General features: G+C 42.1%; 1 protein-coding gene across 3 annotated transcripts in view; it reads right to left on the reverse strand.

Annotated features, from left to right (window-relative positions):
* Positions 1-14,564, reverse strand: part of sox5 (SRY-box transcription factor 5) — a 158,064-nt gene that overhangs the window by 40,321 nt on the left and 103,179 nt on the right. For 2 of the 3 annotated variants that reach the window (XM_022671758.2, XM_022671755.2), the window contains exons 7-8: positions 8,784-8,910; positions 3,529-3,614 (exon numbers count right to left, since the gene is read on the reverse strand). In XM_022671758.2, the coding sequence (XP_022527479.2) occupies positions 3,529-3,614; positions 8,784-8,910 (213 nt within the window). The remainder of the gene's footprint in view (positions 1-3,528; positions 3,615-8,783; positions 8,911-14,564) is intronic. The other variant, XM_022671756.2, reaches the window with a different exon arrangement.

Genomic DNA, 14,564 nt, shown 5'->3' on the forward strand with positions numbered 1-14,564 from the left:
GAACCGCTAAAACCCAGAGAGATGCAGAGACTCTCCCAGAGGAAATCCAGTGTACTCAGACATCTGTATTTGGGTTATCCTGCTGGAGTAAAAGATTTTCTTTGTGCTGAAGCTTTAATCTGACTGTTTGTGTGCGTCTGTGTGATTTCAGAGGGATTTGAGAACATGGCTGGAGAACAGTGGTGATGAATGTTCTGCGTTGTTTTCTCTCTTTTTTCTGTAGATTTTTTTATCTTGCTGAAATCCAATTGCATCCGACAAAGCCGTTCAATCAGGGATTTTTTTTCCCCCTGAATCTTAACAGGGGAGAACATATGGAGGAGAGATATCGCCGTGACAAAACTGCACCAGAACAACAAGCCCAATCCTGGCACTACTGTAATCACAGGGACAAGAGAGCAATGAGCAGCCTACTATACAGACAAAGCTGGGCTTAAAACACACACACACACACACACACAGACACTTCTGTGTTTTTACCATTGCTTGACCAGATGCTTATCTCAAAATCTCTTGTTTTAAAGCCTGTTTTTATGTGTTTATGTGTGAAAATGTAAAATGCTGTAAGGTATAGAAAAGCTCCCCTTCCCGCTACCTAAAATAATCATAATAATAATAATAATAAAAATGCAATTTTTTTCTTATTATGCTATCACATCCTTTTTAAAATTTTATCTTTATTTTAGCAATGAGATTTTTCAATTTTAAGCTGAGCTAAAAGCCAAAGGCTAAAGGCTAAAGCTGCTGTTTCCATGTGGGTCAGCCAGACGTCTTCCTGTAGCAGTTTTTTTCTCCAGTTTCCAAGAGTCTTTTGAGTCTTTTTTAATGTTTTATTAGTGATTTCTCTAAAGACTTTAAGACTTCTACTTTTAATAGTTACAGAGTTCTCTGTGTTTTTTCTGTTTTTGTCTCTTTCTAGTTATTATGATGATCATTTGTTCCAGCACTGCTTTACTACAGATAAGGACAGCTTTGGAACTTGATATTTTTGTATATAAATCCATTTCCAAGACTAGTTCCGTTTTAGTTTTTCTTTTACACTGGATTTTGTATTATTTAGGGTTTTTGACTCAAGCTGAAGAGCTTAAATGCCAAAAATTGAGAATACATAATGCTTTTTTTTAATGTAAAACCACTCAGAATGTCCCCACACTTTTGACTTTTTGACCAAGCACCTGAGGTATGACTGGAAAACATGTGTCTATGAGTGTGTGTGTTTGTGTGTTTATGTGTGTGTGTGTGTGTGAAGCAACCCTATTAATATGCGTCTGAATGGGCGTGTGCGTGCAGCTGTGTTTGGCTAATGGAGGCAGAGTGAGTGTGTGAGTGTGTCCTCTCAGCCTGGTTAATGCTGGTGACGGTGGGGAAAGTGGGGAGGCGCGGGGGGCGGATGGGGCTGCCGGTGGGCCCTGAGGCCCCTGAGGGCCCCGGGGTTAATGCATCTCAAAACGGCTGCGCTCTTAACCTGAGGACCGCATGCTGACCGCGGTCACAGGATACTAGCGTTAGCATAGGCCAATGGAGGGCTACAGGCAACACACACACACACACACACACACTTATATACACACTTACTGTATATACACACTTGTGACTTTACAAATGCACATGTGAGAGCACACACACATATACACACACACACATACACACACACACACACACACTGAGAGCTGCAGCAGATGTGCACTCTTTTTTTCTAGCTGCAACCAGGAGATTTATGGCATGCTAACAGAGCAAACAAGAACTTTCCTCCAGCCAGAGAGAAAAAGAGAGAGAGAAAGAGAGTGAGGGAGGGAGGGTAAGTGGGATGGATAGAATGAGGGAAAGAGAGAAAGAGAGAGAAGGAAGAGAAAGAGAGAGAGAGAGAAATATTGTATGTTTTACCACTAGTTGGACAGCAAAGATTCATCACATCTCTCTCTCTCGCTTTATCTTTCTCTCGCTTTCTCAGAGAGAAAGAAAGAGAGAGAGAGATAGGAAGAGAGAGGGAGAGAGAGAGGGAGAGAGAGAGAGAGGGAGGGAGGGTACATGGGATGGATAGAATGAGAGAAAGAGAGAGTAAGAAGAGAGAGAGAGAGAGAGAGAGAGAAAGAGAAAGAAAGAGAGAGATTGCATGTTTACCACTAGTTGGACAGCAAAGATTCATCACATCTCTCTCTTTATCTCTCTCTCTCTCTTCCTCAGAGAAAGAGAGGGAGAAAGAAAGGGAGAGAGAGACGGAGGGATGGAGGGTATGTGGGATGGATAGAATGAGAGAAAAAGAGAAAGAAAGAGAGAGAGAGAGAAAGGGAAAGAAAGAGAGAGAGGGAGATTGCATGTTTACCACTAGATGGACAGCAAAGATTCATCACATCTCTCTCTTTATCTCTCTCTCTCTTTCTCAGAGAAAGAGAGGGAGAGGGAGAGAGAGAGGGAGGGAGGGAGGGTATGTGGGATGGATAGAATGAGAGAAAAAGAGAAAGAAAGAAAGAGAATGAAAGAGAGAGAGAGATTGAATGTTTACCACTAGTTGGACAGCAAAGATTCATCACATCTCTCTCTCTCTCTCTCTCTCTTTCTCTCTCTCTCTTGCACTTTTTCTCCCTTTCTCTCTCTTTCAAAGAGAGAGTGAAAGAGGGTAAGTGGGATGGATAGAATGAGAGGAAGAAAAAGAAAGAGAGAGAGAAAAAAGAGAATGAACAAGAGAAAGAGAGAGAGATTGCATGTTTACCACTAGTTGGACAGCAAAGATTCATCACATCACTCTCTCTCTCTCTCTCTGTCTCTCTCTCTCTTGCGCTTTCTCTCCCTTTCTCTCTCTTTCAAAGAGAGAGAGAGAGAGGGTGAGTGGGATGGATAGAATGAGAGAGAGAGAGATTGCATGTTTACCACTAGTTGGACAGCAAAGATTCATCACATCTCTCTCTCTCTCTCTCTCTCTCTCTCTCTCTCTCTCTCTCTCTCTCTCTCTCTCTCTCTCTCTCTCTCTCTCTTTCTCTCTCTCTCTCTCTCTCTCAGTCCCTCCGACCTCCAGTCACTCCAGTCCAGTAGTGAAGGGCCGCAATAAGGCTCCATTCAGCCTCTCTGCATTTTCTTTATCTTTCTTTTTTCTTGTGTGTTTTTGCTTTCAGTCCAGAGCTCCTTCTGTACCCCACACCCTGCATCCCTCCACCACCTCCTCCACCCTTCCAAAAACCCCCAAAAAAGAGAGAAAAAAGAGTTTCTATGGTTCCCCTCTTGCCTCTCGGAACAATATCATCACCGCAGTGCCAGGCCCGCATTCTCCCTCTCTGGGGCTCAGCGCCACACAAAGGCCCGGCACTATGGCAACCCCAAGTTGGCATGATGCAAAGGAGCGAGGAGAACAGTGGGCATTGTTGCTCGCTGCTTCGGGACCTCCGGAAAACAAAAGACGGGGGAGTTTGAGAGGTTGGGAAAATGCGAGGCGTTGTGTGGTGGAAGAATGAGAACGCACACACACACCCTTAAACACATTAATTCACACACACATCTTACACAAACACACACACACACACACACAAACCTTACCTGGAGCTGAAGAGGACCCAGGCCGGGCGTGGCGGCCGCAGCAGCTGCCATACTGGTGGGGATCAGCTGGAGGGGGTACGGGTCGTCTGAGGAGGAAAAATAACAGAATAACAAAGAGTTTAATAAAATACATCTGTAGAAGTTCAACAAGTATCAACTCTCAGCTTTTTACTCTTTAAGTAAAAGTGTTTAGGCTTTTGAAACTACTTAAAGGCTCCTCCCTTTTTCAGCTAAATACACAACTCTGGAAAAAAAATAAGAGAGCACTTAAAAATGGTGAGTTACTTTGATTTTACCAAATTAAAAACCTCTGGAATATAATCAAGAGGAAGATGGATGATCACAAACCATCAAACCACCAAACTGAACTGCTGGAATTTTTGCACCAGGAGTAAAGCAGCATAAAGTTATCCAAAAGCAGTGTGTAAGATGCATGAAAAAAAAACTGTGATTTAAAACCAGGATTATTCCACCAAATATTGATTTCTGAACTCTTAAAACTTTATGAATATGAACTTGAGAGAAATGTTGTCTGTAGTTTATAGGATAAAACCATAATGTTTATTTTACTCAAACCTATAAATAGCAAAATCAGAGAAACTGATTCAGATTTTTTATGCCCATACATGAAAATGAATGCATTTTAGTACAATGCAAATATATTTAAGCTTAATCTTAGTTGAGACACATTTTTGCATATACCTCGTATAAACCAATAGGGAGTCAGAATGATATATGTTTATACGTCTCTACATCCAATCACAATCATCGGAATAAAAACGAGTTGAAACTAAATAGGAGTAACTAGGCTGTTTTTATTAAAATGTAAGGAGTAGAAAGTTTAAATAAACCTTTCTCAGATCTTCACAATGTCACACACACACATACACACACACACATACACACACACACAGTCCTAACCTCCTTCTGTAACACTGTTCTGTTTTGATCTACCTGTGTGACCATGACCTAATTGTCCTCCCTCTTTTCTTCCCTCCCTCCCTTTTTCTAACATTGTTTCTCTCCTCCCCTCTTATGTCTCTCCTCTCCACCCTTCTTCCTCCTCTTCTTCTTCTTCTATCACCTGAGCCACAGTCCCACCCCTCTCCCTCTCTAGTTCTCTCTCTCTCTCTCTATTGCTCTCTCTCTTTCTCTCTTTCCGTCATCCGCAAAGCCCTCCTTTGTGCTCTCTCGGCGCTCTCTAATGAAAGCGCGATTGTGCGGCCGCGGCTCTAATACCTGCAGCACAATAGGGGCCGAAGGCGCGAGTGCTGATAAAGAGACGCCCGGTAATTAACGGGCAGACGTTGGCTCTCGCCTCTCGGCCCAGGCTCCAGCGAGCGCCCTCCAAGCCTGCGCTGATGAATCAGAGCCCCGGCCTGAATAGAAGGGCTTATTAGCGTCCACCTGCAGATAGGCTTTTTTTGTAATTACACAGCCAGGGAGAAAGGTCAGCGCTGGCGAGGGGAGGTGGGTGATGGAGGCGGGGGGGGGGGGGGATGCTGGGAGGGCACAGGGTCCAGAGAGTGATGGGAGTCCGAACATGTGTCCGAAAATGGGGGAGCGTTTTTAGACTTTTCATGGGACACGGAAATAGTGATCACATCCCAGTGCAGTAAAGCTAAATCTACAAGAAACCCATTGAGAGAAAAACACCTAAAAAAGTGAAAAATCTCCTTCCCCAACCAATATTATTTACCTTTAGTGCTTCAAACATATTTATATGATGTTTTTTAATCAGTAAACAAATAATATCAGTAAATAAAGACTCAAAAGTGTCCACAGAAAAAGTGTGAAACTACCTGCTTTACTCAAACTAAAGCTAGATATGGTGTGCGCACTACTTTATATAGTTTTTTTTTTTATTTAGACTAAAAAGTTAATATTTATATATATATATATATATATATATATATATATATATATATATATATATATATATATATATATATATATATATATATATATATTTATAGTTTTCTTTGTGTTTCCTGATCTAAATCCTGAAAGGTATAGGCTGCTCTGAGTGTCAGGTTTTAATAAGTTAATCTACATGTATCCTAGAGGTGTAATTATTGACTATCAAGAAAAATAAATAACTCCACCTGATGCTGTTTCTCCATGTATTTTGTCAAAGTAATAATAAGCCATGTAATGAACTATCCACCCACTTTTGTTTTTCCGCCCGTTCTTAGCCTCTCTATCTCCTTTTAAGGGCATTTTTCCCGGTCGTGTCCCGATTCACTAGCCAGGGCAGTGGTAGTGTATTGAAGCACAACCCTGATGGCAGGGTTGTATTCTGTGTGTTAATTTATTTCTTTTTTGTTCCTTTCTTCTTGGGTTTACCTGCTTTGAGATCAACTGTTCATTAACTGTAATTGGGTTCAACAACCCTCTGGGCTGGAGAGCTACTAGTCTGTAGCACTCCATCCCATTGCACTTGGAAAATATTTGGTCCGCATCTCAGGTCTTGAACTCTATAAAATGTTTTAGCTACTTGTGAATTTGAGTCCTTCCTCCTGATGCAGCTTCTGTGTTTCTTATAATCTGTTTTTTAGAGGTCTTGTTTTTATACCCCCCAAAAAATGATAGATATCAGCAGAGAAAAATGAGTACAGTACTTTATTGGATTGCTTTAAATGTGCGTTTAGTGGCATCTCAAAAAGATCTCTAATAAAAACTCAAAAAGACTCTAAAAAAGACTCTAAAAAGGAATGATCACGACAACACCCTGACAGCTCTTATCCTGAGGACTCTCAAATTAATTATTCTCAAAGAATAGCATGCATGCTTTCACATGCATTACTGTTTACAGTATGCTCAAATTCATCAAATTGATGCTGGGGTTGGGGGGGGGGGGAGTCCTAGCGAGTGTGTGGGAATTGAAAAGAATGACTACAATATATTGAGTATATACTGTAAGACTCAATGTTATCATTTTTAACTTTTTTGTACCTAACCAAGTGTCCAAAGAAGTTTCAGAAGTCTCAGCAGTTTGCTTAAAAATCAAAATAAAAGCTGATTAGCTAACCTAGCTAACAAACAATCCTGTCGCTTTAAGTGCTAGCTGTCCAGCGTCCGTCTCCTCTAGCCCAGACTCCACGCTGTCTGTCTCTGAACTCTAGCAGAACCAGGGGAACCGGGGGAAGCAGGACCCTGTCTCAGTAAGCAATAAACCAGACGCCCCTATCGCTGCGTCCAAAAAAACATTTTTTCCCATACAACTCTCAGTGCTAAAAAACAAGCCAGGCCCGCGGACGAGAGGAGAGCGCGCTCTGGACCCAGTTCAAGGATGTATTCTGGGGAGATGATGTGTTTTTGCTCTCCACCACCACCACGACTACCACCACTCACTCACCCCGTCCCCCTCCTCCCTCCTCCTCGTCTCTCTCAGTCCCTAAATAAACACAAGTATTCCAGCTATTTTATTCCTCTCCTGGGGACAGCTGTAACAAAAGAGCAAGAAAGGAGGGAAAAAAAGGGAAAAGACAGCAAACATGTTGTTCTTGGCGTGCGGAGCCTCCGTCTTTCGGCCCGTCCTGAGGGTCCCGCTCTCGGGACGTCGGGTGGGACCCGTCCCCCGTCCCCTGTCCCCCGTCCCGTGCCGGAGGGACCTCGTCTTACCCCTCGTCCTCCTGCCCCCCCGAGCTTTAGATTTTTTTTCTGCGTCTCGCGTTTCGCGTTTTAGCATCCCGCCGCTAAAAAGCACACGCGTAATTGAAAAAGTTGGGCAGTGTGCGACGGTGCGGCTAGCAGTAATTAAAACATGGAGGGGGGGTGTGTGTGTGATGGAAGCGTGTGTATGTGTAAGAGGGAGGGGGGGGTATAGACTTGTTTGGGAAACTGTGAAGTGCGGTGGGCGGAGCTGGAGCCGAGGACTAGGTCCGTCTTGGGAGGGAGGTGTGTGTGTGTGTGTGTATGTCTATGTCTATGTGTGTGTATGTGTGTGTATATATATGTGTGTATTCGTGTGTGGCGACGGAGGCGTGCGCTAGGCCGCCTGTGCGAGGCGTGTTTGGATGCGCGTCCTGGCAGCGGTTCGTGTTAATGTGTGGCAACCTGGGGCAGGTCACTCTCTCTTCCCTCTCCATCCATCCATTCGTCCACGTTCGGCAGCCTCGCTGCTGGCAGCCGTCGTGCTCGCCTCTCGCGGTAAACAACACATTGCTTCACAGTTGGACTGCTACGGCCAAAAACGCAAAACCCCTAGAGGAAGTTTTCTGCTTCTTCTTTTTTTTCCCTCCCGTTCTTCTTCCCTTACTCCTACTTTAGAGACACAAAAGCATGCACGCACACGCTGAGAGTCTGTTGTGTGGAGGAGAGGACAGGCCTCCTCGGCGCTTGGCTGATCTCACCAAGGCAATAGACGGGAGCTTACAGTCCAGGACGAACAATCTGGTTTAGCCGATCTGGTTTTGGAGGCTTTGGTCCAGTGGTCACCAACCAACCCTGCTCTTGGAAGCTTCTTGCTTGCTGACTTGCTGATTCTGGTTCCAAACCCTCTGTAATCTGTTGCACTTGCTTAAGCTAATATATCTATGGACAATGGAACTGATACACCTGGTTTTAGACCACAATAATTTATTGTGGTGACAGACAGTTCTGGTGGAAACAGGAGAATCCACAGTTAATCCTGTTGGATGTGGTTGGTCCTTCTTGGTGGTATGCTGACATTATCCTGGATACCGTGGCTCTTGATGCATCACAAAGACTTGCTGTCTTGGTCACAGATGCTCCAGCAAGACGTGCACCAACAATTTGTCCTCTTTTGAACTCTGGTATGTCTCCCATAATGTTGTGTTCATTGCAATATTTAGAGCAGAACTGTGCTCTTACCCTGCTAATTGAACCTTCACACTCTGCTCTTACTGGTGCAATGTGCAATTAATGAAGATTGAACACCAGGCTGCTCCAATTTAGCCATGAAACCTAAAATCCCACACTAAAATGATGACAGGTGTTTTAGTTTCATTGTCCAACCCTTGTACCTGTCAAATTGACCTTTAGATCTCCTGATCTCCTGATTTCCATGTTTTTGACCCACACAGATACAAAGTAGAACACTGAAACTCGATCACACAATCCAGGAATCCAGATAAGGTAAGATAATAGAATAGGATATTTCTGTTATTGCTGATATAAATGGTATAGATGGTCTTCTGACAGTCTGATAGAGTGGTCCAGGGGCTTGAGGATGATGGAATATGTGATATAAAGTGATATAAAGTGTGGAAAGTGAGACAGGAGACACTCACTGCAACCTGGTTTGTAGTTGAAGCCCGGAGGCAAGAGGAATCCCTGCTGGGCTGCGGCTGCCGCCAACGTCCTCTGATCTGGTGGAAAGACAGGGATCATCAGTGGTGGCAGCTGACCCTGGACCTGCTGGAGATACAGAGATAGATAGATTGATAGATCGAGAGAGAGACAGATAGAGAGAGAAAAAGAGGGGGAGAAAAGAAAAGCAGAGATGTCGGTATGTTGGCAAAGGCTGGGAATTTTTCTTTTTTTGCTAATATTTTGCTAATGGTGTAACCTAAGACCCCAGTGACCAGTGGTGCTCCTCAGGGGTTAGTCTCCAGCATGGTTTGATAACTCCACAGCTCTATTAAAGATATCTATTAAAGAAAAATGCTTTGGGTAGAAGGGTTCTTCTTTGGAAGCCTAAGATGGACTGGTGCTCTGTTTTGAAGGTATTCCGTATTCATGCCATGCTATAGCCAGAAAGTAGGAGATAAGAAATGGATGGATGGGATGGACAGAAGAAGAAACCGCCTTTCCTAAACTACAAGACAGAATCATTTTAAAGTTTAGAGATACCTACAGAAACAAACTTTGGTAAAATGATATGGTCAACCCAAGATCCATCTAGGAATCTTTCTAAGAATCTTTCTAGGAATCTTTTTAGGAATTTTTAGGAGTTTGGCTACTTTTACTAACCGCTGAGCTTAATCAGGTGAGTCTGAGCCATTGATTTACCTGTGCCAAAGTGTGCTGAACTTAGGTCCACACACAATACACAATACAGACAATTGTTCCCCAACTAAAGAAGCAATTGTTACTGCAAGAAACAAACGTCTCCCACATAAACTCTACCGCAACATCTGGCCCCCTCTCCGTTCGGAAAACGCCACACCTCGGCAAGACGCCATGTCACTTCACAAGGTTCCCAACATTAAAAAAAAGAGAAAAAAGAGAGAAAGACAGTAGAAAAAAAAAAAAAAACTGAAGCCAGTGACTTTGGCAAGGAGAGTCTGAAGCGCACGGGCACGGGGAAGGAGAGGACAGATGGTTCTATTGACGAGAGCACTGCCAGCCAAACACAAAGCCTCCAGAAATGACATTAGTGACTGCACCGACGCAAACGCACAGACAGAGCCGTGGAGGTGAGGAGAGAGGTGGCAGGTGAGAGAGAGAGAGAGAGAGAGAGAGAGAGACAGAAAGAGAGAGAGAGAGAGAGAGAGAGAGAGAGAGAGAAAGAAAGAGAAAGAGGCAGGGCTGGGTTGGGAACATTTATAGGAGCGTAAAGCAGCCGGAATCAGATCTGAAGTTAATCCGTCTCAGTCTTCTCTAGTGTGTGTATTCCTCCAGATTAATTATTTCTCGCTCACAGGGCAACGAAACAGAGAAAGAACAGAGAAAATCTGTCTAAAAGTGAAAAAAAGTGAAAAAAGTGGAAATCTAAACTTTCGCTGGATCTGATTAGTGAGTTTTGCCAGATTTTGAAATTTAATTGATAATCAATTTCGAATTTCGAACCTTCTGTTACTGAAAACAGGCAAACAGATATAAATTCAAATGTAATTTATTTTGTAACATCTACATGCTTACAAAATATACAGCACCTTTTTGCCTTTCTAGGCAAGGTCCAAGAATGCATACACACAATCTATACACTATCATTTACAAGTGAGAAGCTGCAGCCAATAGCATAGCGCGTACTCTCAACCGGAAACAACCGTCCACCCAGGACAAAGTGCTGATCCATATCAGGGCATACAGTCATAGCAAGCCATGACAATTTAGATTATCTAATTTAATTGATCTACATGTGTTTAGAGAAAACAATACCTAACTGCCATGCACTCGAAGAAGAATTGAGAAAACAGTGTATGAACAATACCGTTCAAGTTAAAACTATTATAAGTGTTGGTTCTGGTGATTTTTTTCTTGCCTGGGTTGGATCACACACATTGTATGAATCCTGAAATGGTGTGTAAAAGAGGAAGCACTTGTTTTTTTATTGTGTTTTATTGCTGGTCGTGACCACAGCTAAAGTGTCTGAAGCATTCAGTATTCAGTATAAATAGATAAATGTCTCTCTGCCTCTTTCTCTCTTTCTCTCTCTCTCTCTTTTTCTCAGTGCTGTACTGTTCCCGTCCCAACAGTGCTCGTCTTCTCACCACACCATAATTACTCCTCTATTTGGGTGAACCGCAAAAGCGGCGGGGACTCCCACTCGTGGATCAGAGACGCTCGCGGTGTTGCGACGGCCCCCCTGCGGCCACAAATCACAAACAGTGCGCCGCCGCACGTCTTTCAGCCCCGTAATTGGACATATGCTCCTATGCCGCTGCCTACATCTTCACATCGGCTCTGTGGCCACGTTAGCACAACCTCACGCTCTCAGGAGGTTTGCTCACACACACACACACTGTCTCACACACACATATGTAGGTTAGGCGGTGGGAGCAGGTACAATTAGAGGCTTGTCAGTATGTTCAAAAAAGCCTGGGGAGAGTTTATACTCAACACGGTTTGATATTAAACACAAACACTGTTTCAAGGTGTACTCAGCTCAGCTCAGCCAGTGCTGGAGATATATGGATGGATATATGGATGCATGGATGCTCTACCTGATCGTTACATTACATTACATTTGGCAGACGCTTTTGTCCAAAGCGACTTACAATAGTCAAGTACAAAGTAATAGGAACTAAGATAAACCATTTTTAGATAGGGCTTAAAGGAGGTCGAAGGGAAATAATGGGATAGAGGAGTGAAGGAGGGGAAGAAGGAAATGAGGTTAGAATTAGTTAGTTAGTTAGAGGTGTTAGGAGAGTAAGAGCTCTTTGAAGAGCTCTGTCTTCGGGAGTTTATTAAAGATAGTGAGAGATTCTCCTGATCTGGTAGTAGAAGGTAGTTAGTTAGAGTTGTTAGGAGAGTAAGTGCTCTTTGAAGAGCTCTGTCTTCGGGAGTTTATTAAAGATAGTGAGAGATTCTCCTGATCTGGTAGTAGAAGGTAGTTAGTTAGAGGTGTTAGGAGAGTAAGTGCTCTTTGAAGAGCTCTGTCTTCAGGAGTTTATTAAAGATAGTGAAAGATTCTCCTGATCTGGTAGTAGAAGGTAGTTAGTTAGAGGTGTTAGGAGAGTAAGAGCTCTTTGAAGAGCTCTGTCTTCAGGAGTTTATTAAAGATAGCAAGAGATTCTCCTGATCATCACCTGATTAACCCCTTCCTCCATCCATACTAACCCCATATTGATAGGAGTAATAATTTCACATTTTCACACTTTATTTTACATTATCTGAACTTTCTACTTCTTACATTTTTTTTTAATATTTAATTTCAGCTGGTTTTCATTCCAACTTCTCATCGTTCAATAAAACCCCTATCCAGATAAATCCCTCCATCCAGATAGAATGAATCTGATTGTGATTGGACACGTACCATTACAATTAATGAATTAATTTTCATATATGTGTATATATGCAGCTGAAACAGGGCATAGCCTAGTGCATACCAAATTATATATTTTTAACAATAACACTGTAATATTTGGACATTATTTTAGTAATTTCTAGCCATTTTTAGGCATTATGGCTATGGCTATCTATCCATCGATCCATCGATCCATTGATCCATCCATCCATCCATCCATCCATCGATCTATCTATCTTTAACTTCTACAGAAGTATTTTAATAAACCCCAGTATCTATATTTTGGTCAACAGAGTGATGAATGTAAATACAATCTTCTTAACTTCTACTATTAAACCCTAGTATCTATACTTCTACCTGCAGAGTAATGAATTAAGATACTTTTCAAATTTTCCTTTCATAGATCTTCTGAAGAATGATGCGCTCTGACTATATCAGAGGTTTTGAGGTTCAGCTATGGTGTGTGAGGTCCTGAGTGTTGGTCAGAGTGTGTGAGAGGTGGTGTGGTGGTGTGGTTGTGAGCTGGGGGCTATAAGGGGATGGTAGTGATGGTGTAACAAAGACTGCAGGAAATGAGGTCGAGGCTCGCAGGATCCGAGGGGACTCCAGTAAGCCGCTAATAGTTTAGTGAGAGCGCCGCAACAGCTGCTCTACAATGAACTGAGGGTAGTGGGCATGACGCACACTCTCGCGCTGTCTCTCTCTCTCTCTCTCTCTCTCTCTCACACACACAGAGGGGGAGACTTTATAATGTGGTCAGACAGTGAATTTGTTTTCCTGTGGTTATATCCTTCCGCCGCTGTCACGGCCTTTCTGTCTGTTTCTTATTCCAGCCGTTTAGCCTCTGCCTCTTCAATCCTGCAGAACATTCCAGAAGACTGTGGAGAACACAACCAGCGCTGGCTGGAGGCTCCATTAAACCCGGCTAATCCTGCCCTTCAACAGCTGGCTATTGCATTCCATAATGCCTCTCTCTCTCTGTCTCTTATTCTCTCTCTCTCTCTCTCTTTCTCTCTTTGTCAATCCCTCTCTCTCTCACTGATACACACACACACAGAAGGAATACCCGTTGAAAGGTTTGGTTTAAGCCATGAAGTGAAGCTGCTCTACTGCCAAACACCAGTAATGAGAAAACAAGTGAGTGAGGCCTTCTTGAATGTAAAAAAAAAATGTAAAAATAGAATTTGTGGCTTTCCTGAAACATATAAACACTTTGTAAATCATTAAACATGCCCACATTTTTCATATATGTTATATACTGTAGGTAGGATGTTAAATATACTGAATATACAAGTGCATCTCAATTTTATTATATCATATATTATATAGATGTATTACACACAGAGTGATCTATTTTAAACATTTATTTATTTTATTGTTGATGATTATTATTATGGCTTACAGTCAACAAAAACCCAAAAATCAGTGTCTCAGAAAATTACAATATTATATAAGACCATTTGGTTCTTTTGGCAGTACTGTGGGCAGTGTGCCAAGTCCTGCTGGAAAATGAAATCCGCATCTCCATAAATGTTGTCAGTAGCAGAGGGAAGCATGATTTTGGACTGGATATAACACAGTCTAGTATGATGTTTCCACAATCAGTAATGGTTTGGAGAGCAACATTATTCATCTACATTCAATTAATTTGCTTAATTTGCTGGCATACTATTTCAAGATTTTGCAAACTTTTGTAACATTTTCTAACATTTTGTGTGTCCATTTATGGTGTTATTTTGTCCAGTACACATTACATGTGTGCCATGTACTCGAAGAAGAATTGGGAAAACAGTGTCAATATTGTTCAAAACTTGGGCTTAGGTGAAAATTAAGAAAATTGTTAAGTTTACAGTTTAGGTTGGAGTGTCGTTTAAAGTGATTAAACTGGTTGCTTTGCATGAATCCTGACATGCTCTTTTAATTTGCATAAAATTCATCTTAAAATCTTGACGTTTGAATAGATGACTATATTAAAATGTGCACAGTAAATAGGTCTGTTCTAGGACCTTATTTTCCATATAACTGCCAAATAATATTTTAGCTTTTATCAAACTTCTATTTAATATCTATATGTTTATGCATGATATGGGCTGTTTAAAACAGTAAAGCAGCTAGCTGTAGTTTACAGTGAGTGTCTTTAAGCGAACAAAAAGCTGTTACTGGGCAGACTGTGTTGATCTGATTCGGTTCAGCAAATGTTTTCCTATAAAAATATAAAGTAAAGAAATAGAAGATGTAAAAGATAAAGAAGAAGAAGAAGAAGAAGGAAAATAAGAAGGCAACAACATGCAGACGTTGCCTCTGCAAGTCTTCTAATCAAGACTCTGCTCTTTAAAACAAGAAAAATGAAGAAAGAATAGAAAAGGGAAGGGAAGGCAAA

This window comes from Astyanax mexicanus, chromosome 2, assembly GCF_023375975.1.
Source record: "Astyanax mexicanus isolate ESR-SI-001 chromosome 2, AstMex3_surface, whole genome shotgun sequence".
NCBI lineage: Eukaryota > Metazoa > Chordata > Actinopteri > Characiformes > Acestrorhamphidae > Astyanax > Astyanax mexicanus.